The 12,589-nt window shown below is 49.5% G+C and overlaps 1 protein-coding gene and 1 non-coding gene across 2 annotated transcripts; one reads left to right on the forward strand and one right to left on the reverse strand.

Annotated features, from left to right (window-relative positions):
- Positions 1-661: 661 nt before the first annotated feature.
- Positions 662-745, reverse strand: TRNAL-UAA (transfer RNA leucine (anticodon UAA)). Its single transcript has one exon. It is a non-coding gene; the product is annotated as a tRNA-Leu (tRNA).
- Positions 746-7,064: 6,319 nt separating this feature from the next.
- LOC149349764 (importin-7-like) lies at positions 7,065-7,748 on the forward strand. The gene is made up of 2 exons (XM_089575481.1): positions 7,065-7,470; positions 7,603-7,748. Exons 1-2 carry the CDS (start codon positions 7,065-7,067, stop codon positions 7,746-7,748), a joined length of 552 nt encoding a protein of 183 aa, XP_089431607.1.
- The last annotated feature ends 4,841 nt before the right edge of the window (positions 7,749-12,589 follow it).

A 12,589-nucleotide genomic window follows, 5' to 3' on the forward strand; every position in this document is an offset into this window, starting at 1 on the left:
CTTATGGAATCACTCACTCAAGTGCCTTTAACACTGGACTGTGTATTAGGACCGTTACCCTTCCATAGACAGGAGAGACACGCTAATGATCAGCCGTGTCATTAGACAGGAGGGAATCTTTATTGAACCTCGCTACAGAGCTCACGATGAGACAATGCTTACGCATTCAAAGCACGCAAGCAGTGTTAAGCGGCCTCCATTTTTGTCGTTCCCTTCACCTCAGCTCAAATATCCGTAGTCGCTTGTGCTGACGCCCTGAGCGAGTTTCCTAATGGCACCAAAGCGATGGCCTGCCGTCGCCATTGAGTGGGTGAGGGCGAGAAGGAGTAAAAGTTTGTCGTTTAACGTCCCAAAGCGACACATATGGACTGTGAGGGACGCCGTATGGCGGAGGGGTCCGGATTAATTTACACCAACTGGGTGTCATTTATTTGGGCTGACATCGCACAGCACGCGGGCGTTCCTGTGTACCGCCCCCATCGAAATAGGGCCGGCGAGGCCGGAAGAGAACCCGCGACCTTGGCATCAGTAACCGAACACCAAAGCCACAGGGAAGAAAAAAATAAACAAGACTGTGCTGCTTAATAAAAATGTGTATTAGCCTTGCGCACGTACAGCGTTCGCAGTAGGTCCAAAAGAAGCACATGCTAGAAAAAAAATATGTCAGAAGTGGGGTTCGAACCCACCCCCTCTTTCGAGGACCAGAGCTTAAATCTGGCGCCTTAGACCGCTCGGCTATCCTGACTTTTTTTTTCTTTATTGCATGAAAAAACTTCCGTAGAAAGGAGGAAAACTTCAATCAGACTGGTTCGCGTCTCAAGTTACCGGGCTGCTTAATAGGAGCCCGCCATAGCCCTAACTCAACACTGCATCCCCATCAAAACATCAAAATTCAGGGAGGCACACACATGCATCTAGGCACGGCAGCCAGCTTGGAGGTTCTTCGCGTGCAGCATATACACTCCTCACCAAAGCACACTGTTCACGAAACACAGATTTGGACGATCTTGGTGGCTCGGCATGTCTGTGTAATGTGTACATGTACCTGTTAAACTGAGCTGAACAGGTACATGTACACATATACACTTGCACAGACTGAATATATAGTCAATAAAACCGCCACTCTGTAGTCAGGATGGCCGGTCTTTGGAAAAGCTCGGCCATCCTGACTACAGAGTGGCGGTTTTAATGACTATATATTCAGTCTGTGCAAGTGTATATGCGTACATGTACCTGTTAAGGTCAGTTTTCACACACTTGGTCAGGTTATATTTTACACTACAGGAATGTATCCGCTTGTCCTCTGACTGCAGCCTTCTCGTCACAACGCTGAGCGCGACCGAGCTTAAAGGGACCTTGAAATGATTTTGGTGGGCATATTCTAGTGCAACAGATCTGTACAGGTGATCTTTGTTAGTACTCGAGTCAAATCTGAAAGCTCTGTGTGCATTCTACAATTTAGAATGAATTTTTAAAAAACGCAGCTCGGAGTAGCTCGCAACCGATTAGGGCGAGACGCCTCACTGCCCATCCCCTACCCCGGAGACGTCAGTTTGCAGACGGGGCGAGCTTGAAGGCTTCCTTTTCTGATCACTGACGTCATCCGGGCAGGGGACGCGCGGTGAGGTGTGTCGGCGTAATCGGTTGCGAGCTACTGCGTGCTGTGATTTTATGCGAAGCATACTACTTTAGCTACCACTTCAGCCCTTCACCGTGGTTATGCACCTCCAAATCACGTGATACATGACGTCACACCACGTGACACGATGACGTCACGACAGTAGAGAAACGGGGGCCCACCTCGCGCCGTCGCTGTGGTTGTGCGCCTCCCAATCACGTGATACATGACGTCACACCACGTGACACGATGACGTCACGACAGTGGAGAAACGGGGGCCCACCTCGCGCCGTCGCTGTGGTTGTGCGCCTCCAAATTACGCGACACGATGATGCTTCGCATTCTCCAGGCTTAACCAAGTTAAGCCTCAGCCATTTTTTAAAATTCATTCTAAATTGCAGGATGGACGCAGAACTTTCAGATTTGACTCGAATACCCATAAAGACCACCTGTAGATATCTGTCGCACTAGAATATGCCCACGGAAATCATTTCAGGGTCCCTTTAAGTAACCGAGGAGCGTTTGATGTGACCGATCTGCGCGCGCGCAAAATCCTAGCGGCGACTAATGAAAACAATCTGCATGACTGTTTTCGACGCCGCGGCCTTAGGAAATTTAACGCATGGAAAGCGATGAAAGCGACGTCACCGCTGCCTTGTGATTGCATGCTTTTATTTATGCAGGAATGCTTTTAGCGCTACATTTTCACCTGTTTTTGCCCACAGATTTTTTTACGTTCGTAGTCCATGCCTGAGACGCATTAGCGGAGACGTATAGCGGTTTTACCGGACGCACGCGCAGTGATATGGATGGAGCTGGGCGGGGTCACTGTTGAATGGTACGACAAAACAGCTCTGACGGACGGGACGAAAGAGGAAGAGACATACACATGCGCTGAACTAACAACCAAATGGTTTATTGCGAAAGAGAGGGTGCAATATAGAGCATAGAACGGAAGAAAGTGCGGGACGAACATGACATGACATACATACGGGAAATCATCTCTGATTAAGAAAGGCGATCTCCTGTGGGAATAGAGCCACCGATGGTTGGCTTACAAATGAGTTGCCTAATGCGTGAATGTGAAAAGCCTCCGATATCAGGTGCTTGGTGTGATCTCTATACTTGGCGATGATAGTGGTCTGGTTCAGAAACGCCTCACATTCATTGCAATCTGAGGAATGAATGACCATGCTATTTCGGCGTGACTGGTTTTCAATGTATTTCGCGTGTTCGCGTAGCCGTTCCGAACCAACCAGCCCGACTCAGCCCTCTCCTCGGGGCCACTGCGTGCGCGCAGGAGGCGTCCGGTAACATCGGTATACGTCTCCGCTAACACGTCTCGGGTATGCTAAAAACGTCTATTGACTACCTCCAACTACGCGGCTATCACTGCCCCGGGCAGATAGAAAGCCATTGAAAGAAATAGATGCGAAAGAAAATACTGAAAAAAAAATAGCCTACGCACTAACCACTTCAGCCCAAGTGACTTCTAAAGCTACAGATGCACTCAATGCTCCCATGTCAACGGGCATGCAGGTCATAGAAGCAAAGGGGCACTTGGTAATGTAATAGTTAGCTCGGAATAAGTGTGAGAATAGCAATGACAGCGTTTCTGAACACTGACTTTAAGGTAGTACGCACTGCACCATTGAAGAAAAGACTGATATAAAATACACCCTACGAGAGGTAAATGAATTAATAATATCCACACGAGATGACCACAGCACACTCCTTGAGTATTTGAAGGCGTTGCAGTTTTTTATGCTCTAGGAACACACAGTTCCTTCCTTTGCAGCATTGAAGTTGCTTGGACGAAACAGCTCACCTAGAGCTCATTTCTGTATTCTGCACTCAGCAATGTGCCACATTCAGTTAGCGAGAAATTTTGCTAAGTTCGATGCAAATCGGCAAAAGTTGCATCAGTGTGTCCGAAATTTTTTTGTTGCTGGGTTGTACTGCGCATGAATGTAGTGTTTGCTGCGTTTGAGTACAGATTGCACTCTGTGACTGCACTATCAGTTGGGCTATTTCTGCATAACGTTCACCCGTCCACCAATTCATACACAGAGACTGCCGTGGATTGCTTCTAAATGAATTTAATTCTGCTTAACTTTTTTTTTAGTAGGCCAACGTCTAAAGGATACTTTTGTTTTCTGGCCATGACTCGCCAGTGACTGCGTGGTGCAAAATTCTTTTGTGCACAGTCGCATGACATATTAAGTTACAGGGAACACTTAGCGCGGCGCTTTGCAAAGTCCTCGGATCCGTCATTAATCGCAGAACCGGCAGCCAATGGAATACGGATTTTTTGCGTGCGGTCTACAAGTGAACGTAATCGGTAATTAATGATCTAATCGGTTAATAGACTGACTTACAGCCTAGTTTCTCGTCCATAGCCCTCATAAATTTCACCCCCCCCCCCCCCCCCAAAAAAAAAAAAAATGCATGAACGGCGAGTTCCTACACTAAGCTTAGGATGCTTACACGGGAACTCGTGATAACTCGTTCTCGCAGTTGGCGTTATCCTTCGGATTTAGCACCAAACTCGTGTTAAATCCACGTAGGTTAGGTTAGGTTAAATTACGAAGAAAGGCGTGCAGTATCTCTCCGGGTGGACAGCTAAACGACGGCGTGAAGGAAAGGCGAGGGAGAGGAGCACATGCCTCTATTCTGGTTTTTATTGGTGGGAAAGCACCGTTAGCATCCTAGCGGGCAAAATCAAGTGGAACCCGGCTGCGGCGGCCGCATTTAGATGGAGGCGAAACGCAAAAGGCGACCGTGTGCTGTGCGATGCGAGTGCACGTTAAAGATCCCCAGTTTGTCGAAATTTTTCCGGAGCTCTCCAGTACAGCAGCTCTTTCTTCCCGACTTCTTTCACTCCCTTCTTTATGCCTTCCCTTACGGCGCGGTTGTCCACCGAGATGGGAGACAGTTACAGCGCCATTTCATTTCCTCAAAAACCAATTCTTACGCGAAGCCTCTGAGAGAGTGGCGAAAGGGAAGGCGAATAACTGGCTTTCTGGGTCAGCGGGAACCTCAGTCGCGCTTTGAGCTGCGTGGCGGCAGTGACAGAGATATGTGCGCCGCTTACCTTAGCTTTGAAAACGCTGTGACAGAAATGCGGAACTGGTGTGGGTTAACCTGCGAAAGTAAGAGGACATTCCTGTGCTGCTCGCCTGCCCAGCGAGAGTAGGGAGGTCAAATTATAGTGAGAGGCTGCTCGGGAAGGGCAACCTGGATCGCAACCCAACACAAGCAACCCAAGTCCCAACGATGACAGCACCTGCCATAGAAGGGTATTGGCGCATCGGTTGACCGCCGCACCACTGCGCCAGGAGTGGTAGGAAGACTCTTAAGGATCTATCAATGTAGAGAATGACCAGTTCCGCATATATCGACATTAACCCATTATCGCTGTTCGAACAACTGCCATCCGTGAACCCTGCATCTGAACACCGGAATCGAAGTGTAAACCGAGCTGCTAGCGCACCGAATTCGCATTTGGCCTAACTACGCAAATCGACCATCATTTTTTAAAAACAGCCTTCGGTAAAAACTGTTTCTCTTTCGATTCACCGATTATCCGAAAAACATTTCAAAACTTGAGAACATACTGGATTCGTTCTCAATAGTTTTGGACATAATTATTTGATTTCTTAGACGAATCGGATAGAAGGGTGTTTGGTTCGCTATTTGAAAATCTCGCGTATTCACACGCACCTATAAAATGTTACGAAAAGCTACGATTGTAGCTTGATAGGCGCCTTGAAAGTGAGTCGGTGCTATGGGCTTCTCAAACTAGTAAAGTAAAGATAACTTGGGAATCGCACCGTTTGTAGGAGGTGCTTCTGGATTGCTTAACATTCGAGATAGGGACATTCCAGACATTGACCGCTATCCACTTGAGGGAGGTCCTCTTACAAAGACGGCGAGCTTTTATGCCACAGCATCTTTGCCACTGTACGCATAGATTGAGCGTTGAATTGCCGCATAGACGACTTTAGGAAGGGCCTTTATTTGCTCCGCACGTTTTGATCTCGATCACTGTGCTTGTTTACTAAGGTGCATCATGCCCACTTTACATAGGTTAAATCAGCCGTTTCAGAATAGATAGTGCAGCTTGGAATTTTTCTGTTCGTACTGGGGCAAGCAATGCCGGTTTTATAACTAACGGTGCCTTTGTTGGAGATACCAAAAGCTGATTTTAAAGCCCCCAATTTTTTGTATGGATCAAACAGGAAGCTTGGCGTCCAAATCCTGCGCGGCTGCGTTAGAAACGCCGCAAGAAAAAAAAAACGAAAATCTTCCTCAATGGAGATACTTGTAACCTAGCAGCGCTGACATGTGGCTTCAGGACTGCTAGCACTTGTGGGCTAATGTTTACGTGCTTTTGCGCTCTTACGCACGCATGCGTAACGCGCCAGCTTGCTACTAGTGCTGCCTCTCTTTCACTCTAGGAACCTTGATGCATTTACGAATAGATAGACTATGTACGCCTCTATGTGGTCATGGTGGGTACGAGGGTACCGGTCGAGTTCCACCGCAAGTACCATTTTATCCCATTCTACGCGAGTTTCTATATCAAGTTAACATTATCAGTTTATACCGGCCATACCCAGCTATTGATTCTGTCAATACAAGACAAGATATTTTATTTCCACTCTGATTACATAACGAACATCGCGAACAGCATGACAGGACTGAAAAGAAAGGGTACGTACGGGAAGCGCTGACCTAGAGCGAAAGCTTATTCCGCTTAACCCGGGAAATGTAAGCAGACGAAAAGGTAACTTGCAGGGAAAGAGACAGCAAAGGAGGAGCGAAATTGGCCAAGAAACACAATATCTTCCGAGCAAGACGGGAAGAGAGAGAGAGAAACAATTATTTATTCATTAATTTTGGCGGAATAAGAGGGGGTCTATAGGTCCACCAGGTGGCCTCGAGCCCTCGGCGCACGGCGACCCCTTGGGCTCGATGCACCGTTCGGAGAGCTGCATATCCATCGGGGGATGTCCGAGGGACAGGCATGGAGGGTGTGATTGAGGCGACCTTGGGAAGATAGAAAACAACTCGCGCGTATCCGTCGTTCTCAGACGTCAAACTCTTTTCTAAAAAGACTGATCAAAAACACGCTTACATCGCCCCAGAGAAAAGTGCGATTCCTGCGGAAATTCGGTTATCGAGGCCGAGGAACGTAGCTGTGTGGTCAGGCCGAGAGCAGGAACCCAGCTTAAGTTCTCGCCGCGCCTTTATTATTCCACGCCTCGGGGATCCGGGGACAGAGGCTGATAGAGGAAGACGACTACCGTCGAAGGACGGAGCTGAAGGCGAGCGTAGAAGACGAAGGCCGGGCTGTTAGATGCACCTGGCCAATCCCCCGCCATGGGTATGTGCCATTAAGCCTGAGGACATCATCATTACCACGTGCTCGATTCGGATCAGGATGACACTGACGCCCAGGGCCAGCAGTGTCCGGCGAGAATTGCGTGGCGCTCCGTTTCCGTCATCCTCAACCTCTATCAGGGAGTCAGAGCAAGGCATGGAGTCGACCACGACGTCCCTCGACGAAGAGGAGCGCCCTGTCGACGAATACCAGGTCTCCAAGGAGGTCATGCGAGGCATCCGGAACACGGACCCGATGTGGTTTGGTGCGCTGACGTCGGGCCCACAGCCCGTCGTGCAGCAGTGGTCCACACGGGAGGTCAACGTGCTGGCCGGCGAGAGGAAGGCCGCTGCAGAGTCGAGCCGGATTAAGAAGAGTGGCGGATACGTGTTCCAGAACCAGACGGTGCCGTCATCGTTCAGCTCTGGTGGCACCCATTTCTGTGGGCCACGCAATATCTACCAGCGTGCGTATATTCTTCGTTTGTATCGCTTTTTCTCGTCCTGCTTGACTGTTCTGCTGTTCACTGTGCCTTTTTTTAGCTTTTCACCTTTCCTTGCGCGCGCTCATTTTCCGGTGGCATTTTTGTTCCATGCAGAGAAGGCCTCCACTTTCGTGCTTGACTATGGAGTCGCCGATTCGACAAGCGGCTGGCGGGACGGACTGAATGGAACTGCCGCGTTCATGCACTTCGGCCCATGTGGAGGCGTTCACGGCCCCACTGCGCATGCTCATTCACTGTAATATCGATTTCCCATCAATAACTAAATAGCGGAGAAGGTGGAGGGAGAACTTTCCTAACATTCATATGACTACTGCACTGTCGTTTGCTGACACTAGCTGCGGTTTATTCTGCAGTGCTCTGCAGTACGACATCGTCCGTTTAGCCGTCTCAGATCACAATGTTTTGATAAAGCTCAGAGTTTTGATAAAGGTCTCTTCCAAATGTTTTGCCTTCAGAGCCATTCACTGTGACGCATTTTATGGGGTGGAGAGACTCACTCGTGCTCAATTTTATATGCCTTCGTTTTTGGAGTTGTTTCTGTTGTCCGCGTTTGCGCACACGCGCCTGTATGTTTGTGCCATTCGTGAAGCTTTATATACATGTCTATGCACCACCCACATCTGGACCTTCCATATTAAAGCTCCCGAGATTCCAGACAAACAGCTTCAAGGGGATTCAGCCCGACGTCGCGACCATCGGCTTGCGGGCCACCTCGGAGGCGCATTCGCCGCGTCGTTCTTGAATTGTATCTCTACGAGGGTCATTCGCAGCCAAGCATTCGCGCGCTGACCTGCCGGCCGAGAAGTCTTGTAGAGGCAATCCGGAAAGCGAGTGCTCTCGAGACGGCAAGGTCACGTGATGCAGGCGGGCCTGGCTCATTGTTTGAGTGTACACTTTCACAGGTGGTTGTCGGGACGAGGTGGGCGTGAACGCTTCGCTCAGTGGTAAAATCGGTAAATGGGTTTCGACACAGCCGTTTTTGTGTATGTCGATGCCGTAAACAAGTGAGCGCCCGCGATTGTAAAACTCAGATGTTAAAAGCCGCGTGTACCCTTTTATATTGCTTGTTCTTGTTGGTCCAGTATCGCAAGATCCAAGGAGGCAGAGCTCGCCATTCCAGAGTGCGAGTTGCATCGGCAGTATGAGGAGCAAGATACACCTTTGGTGTAGAAACGCAGTCAATGCCTCTATTCGCCGACCTCGGTGTGCGTTACATCCACGGTTTTCTGTCCGAGCGCAAAAATAAAGTGTCAGCTAGCTTTTCTTGGAAGAGGGTGATTTCTTCTTTACTGTCTGCTTAACACCGTGCGCCAGACGTGTTCAGGTGATATTGATCATAGTCATTATTAGTGATCATCGTTCAGGTTACGTTTACGGCTGGACAAAGGCGTAGTTCTGGCATTGGTTGTTAATTACCCCTTCGTTGTGCCCTGCTTGGCTTGGTTTATTGGGGTTGAATGCCCCAAAGCAACTCTGGCTATGAGAGACGCCGTAGTTAAGGACTCCGGAAATTTCTACCACTTGGGGTTCTTTAACGGGCACTGACATCGCACAGCACACGGGCCTCTAGAATTTCGCCTTCATCCAAATTCGACCTCTGCGGCTGGGATCGAACCCGCGTCTTTCGGGTCAGCAGCCCAGCGCCATAACCACTGAGCCACCGCGGCGCGGCGACCGCCCTGCATCAAAATTAAAACCTGATTATTCCACTTGAACCTCTGCTGTCCTCGACTACATTTTGGTTCCTCTGGTTTCTTGGTCGTCACGCTAAGGGACCGCCGCTTTTTTTTTTTTATTGTACGTATTACGTGGCCTGGCCAAGGCCATTTTTCCCGTTAAATTTTGTGCCAGGTCAACTCGCATTTGTTCATACTGACTGACTGACTGAACCTAGTGTATGCGTACGACTGGATGCTAATGAGCACATGTGTCATCAGAGAGGAAGGAATCTTTAAAGAGCCTCGCTACAGAGCTCACGATGAGGCAGTGCTTTCGCATTCAAAGCACGCAAGCAGTGTTAAGCGCCCTCCGTTTTTGTCGTTCCTTTTACCTCAGCTGTTATATCCGTGATCGCTTGTGCTGTCGCCCTGAGCGAGATTCCTAATGGCACCAAAGCGATGTTCTGCCCTCGCCATTGAGTGGGTGAGAGCGAGACAGAGTAAAAGTTTGTCGCTTAACGTCCCAAAGTGACACATGTGGACTGTGAGGGACACCGTATAGCGGAGGGCGCCGGATGAATTTAGACCAACCTGGGGTTCATTGATGTGCGCTGACATCGCACGGCACATGGGCGTTTCTGTGTTTCGCCCCCATCGAAATACGGCCGGCGCGGCCGGAATCGACCCCGCGACCTTGGCATCAGTAGCAGAACACCAAAGCCACTGAGCCACCGCTGCAGGCATAAAGTGTGTGAGCCGTGAAAACACTTCACCAGGCGCCACAGCTAGGTGGAATCCTACGACGGCACCACTTGCAGCTGTCAGGGTTGAAAGAAATGTGAATATTCCTCGCCGTGCTTGCGAATTAATCTTTGGCGACAGTTGGGCCAGTGCGTTCTTGACGTATGGCGGTATTACCGACGCGCGAAAAACAAACTATGTAGTAGGATACAACTCAAGAACGAAGCGGCAGATGCCCTTCAAAGGAGGCCCTCAAGCCAGTGGCGTCCACTGATTTTCATGACTTCGCTGTTAATCCCTGGCCACGCTCTAACATGACAGGGGATTGACCACGGATTGACCGCTGCTTTATGAAAATCGGGCAACGCCAATGGCTGTACTAGAGCTCTGGACAGGCCTAATCCTGAGGCCCGAGTCCGGCCCTGGCCCGCGACTTGAAGCCAGGGCCCGCTAATTTATCACTTTACTGTACTTAGCCCGACCCACCAAGCTCGGAGTGGGCTCGGGCCCGTTGCCGCACCAGCTCAAGAGGTAAATTGCTCACTCTATGGGAGGAGGTTCGTATTATACACATGTAATAAAGTGGCCAGAAAATGCGCCGAAATCGCTGAAACGCTTGAAGAAATTCGTTTGATAATTATAAAAAGAAGTGAAGATGAGGCGGGTCCGCCCACTGATCTCCGCCAGGCGGCTGGATGCCGCATTCCCGCTCCCCGAGACGAGCGTGAGTGAAGCCACCGGAAGTTGGACTGCTGTCCCAGAAGTCGGGTAAAATGTCGGGTCTTTCGCCGTTTCGTTCTCAGTTTTTTTGCATTGTTCTCGTCTAATGTCTGCTGTTATATGAAAGCAACAAGCCAGCTGAACGCGAGAAATGTGAGCATTGTGTGCCGAACCCGGAAATTTATGAGAAACCGAAGAAAACAGGCATGCAGGTCTCACCCTGCCGCGGCAAACCTGTACGTGCATTAAACACGAAGTTCTTGTCTGGTTCTTGTGTTCCGAGTGTAGAGGAGAAGTAGTGGAATGGCGATGAGGCTAGGTCATCTGGAAACCGAATTTTCATGTAGCAAAGCAAAGGCGAACGATGGCGCGGAAATCCTTACACTCGAACAGCCGCTCGTTCTAGAGCTGCCGCAATTTCAGTTTCGAGCTGGTAGCGGACGATCACTCTTCTCACCGATGGCGGGTGACATTTATCTCTTCAGGGTGTCATTTACTTTCCAGACGTGCTTTTAACTTAACTCCAAAGCACAGCCACGTTTCAGCTGCACAGCGATAGAGAAACCCCTGACGAGAAAGACGAATGCTGCAGCGCGCCCGAGAAGCGCTGTTAGAAGTCAACTGCACCAAGCATCACGAACAAAAGACCATTCATGCTTAACTTGCTATAGTACGAAACAGTAAATGACACGCTCCGTCGAAAAAGCAATACCACACCTTTCGGAGGCGCTAATGTGAACCAACCGAACACCGTTGACACCTCACCAGATAGTAGCCTAGCCCTCGCTCCGGTTTGGTCTAAAAATAATTCGGGAAAATGGTCACGTTAAAGTCGGCTGTCTGGTGAAGATTCCCACCTATTGTTTCTTAAATTTATCCTCCATTTATAGAATAATTTGGGCTTAGAACGCGGGAACGTGCATCACAGTAAAGAGCAGAGTTGGCTGCGCCAGCGAAACGGGACGACACAGAGCTGAGCAGACGAGGCTCCGTACTTCCTGTATGTAGTGACGTCCTGTCGTCTGCTAGTGTCGTCCCATTGCGATGCAATCACCCCTTATTTTTGAAACGTCTTTTCCGAAGACTTTGATGGTCTCCTCGCGCAGTTGACGGGGCAACAGGTAGGCACCGTCGTGGAAAAAGACGAGAATGGCGAAAAGACGAAATGCTAAGTGGAAAAGCAAAACTGCGACTGAAAAACCGTGCTGAGGTCCGATTTCGTGCACTGCCAAATGCTGCCTTCCGGGACAAGGCCTCCGGTGGCTTCACTTTCTGGCGCTCGATGCGTCATCCACCCCCTAGTGAAGATTAATGGGTCCGCCCGCACGGCTTTTTGAACAGTGATGTCTTCTGTGAGTAGCTCGGGAGTTCCGAGAGTTAAATGCAAAGGGTCGCATACACGCGTAAAAACTACTTCGAGTTACCTTTAGATTTTAAACTGCAGTCATATTTTACGGTGCGCGGTGTCTAAATATTAAAACGTCCTTGCAGCCTCAGCAATAACATTTCTTTTCCTTTAATGAACAGGACTTCACAGGTAGAATTTATAGCAGCCTTTCAGTGGAAATGAAAAGCAAAAACACCTGTTTAGTGCATAGTATGTGTGAAAAGACACGACGTGGGCTAAACCAATATGCTTTTCCCCAGTGGCGTTTCTCAAAGCCTGCCAGTGTGATTTTGGGAACACACACGACGATCTTGGAACCGACAACTGCCGAACAATTCAATGAAGCTCCTTCCGGACCCGCAACTTCCAGCCCGGCCCAGGCCTAGGCTCGACGGGTAAGGGAATTTTCTGTCCTGATCCCGTGCTCTGCTCTGGGGTGCTTCGTTTGAGGGGCATTTGCCGCTCCATTTTTACTGCAGAGTAATGGAAGTCTGGGCGAGTTGGTACTGATTCATAATTTTTGCTGTGGCGCTACACAACGAGGACAGCGAGCAAAGAGTGACAAAAAGACGGC

This window comes from Amblyomma mixtum, chromosome 3 (assembly GCF_055824585.1).
Source record: "Amblyomma mixtum isolate Tamu chromosome 3, ASM5582458v1, whole genome shotgun sequence".
In the NCBI taxonomy this organism is placed as follows: domain Eukaryota; kingdom Metazoa; phylum Arthropoda; class Arachnida; order Ixodida; family Ixodidae; genus Amblyomma; species Amblyomma mixtum.

What these genes read in the sequence shown, in the direction of transcription:
- LOC149349764 (XM_089575481.1), top strand. Translation starts at nt 7,065, where the DNA reads ATGACACTGACGCCCAGGGCCAGCAGTGTCCGGCGAGAATTGCGTGGC. An exon ending in GCCACGCAATATCTACCAGC is followed by an intron (nt 7,471 to 7,602) that starts GTGCGTATATTC and finishes TGTTCCATGCAG; the next exon opens with AGAAGGCCTCCACTTTCGTG.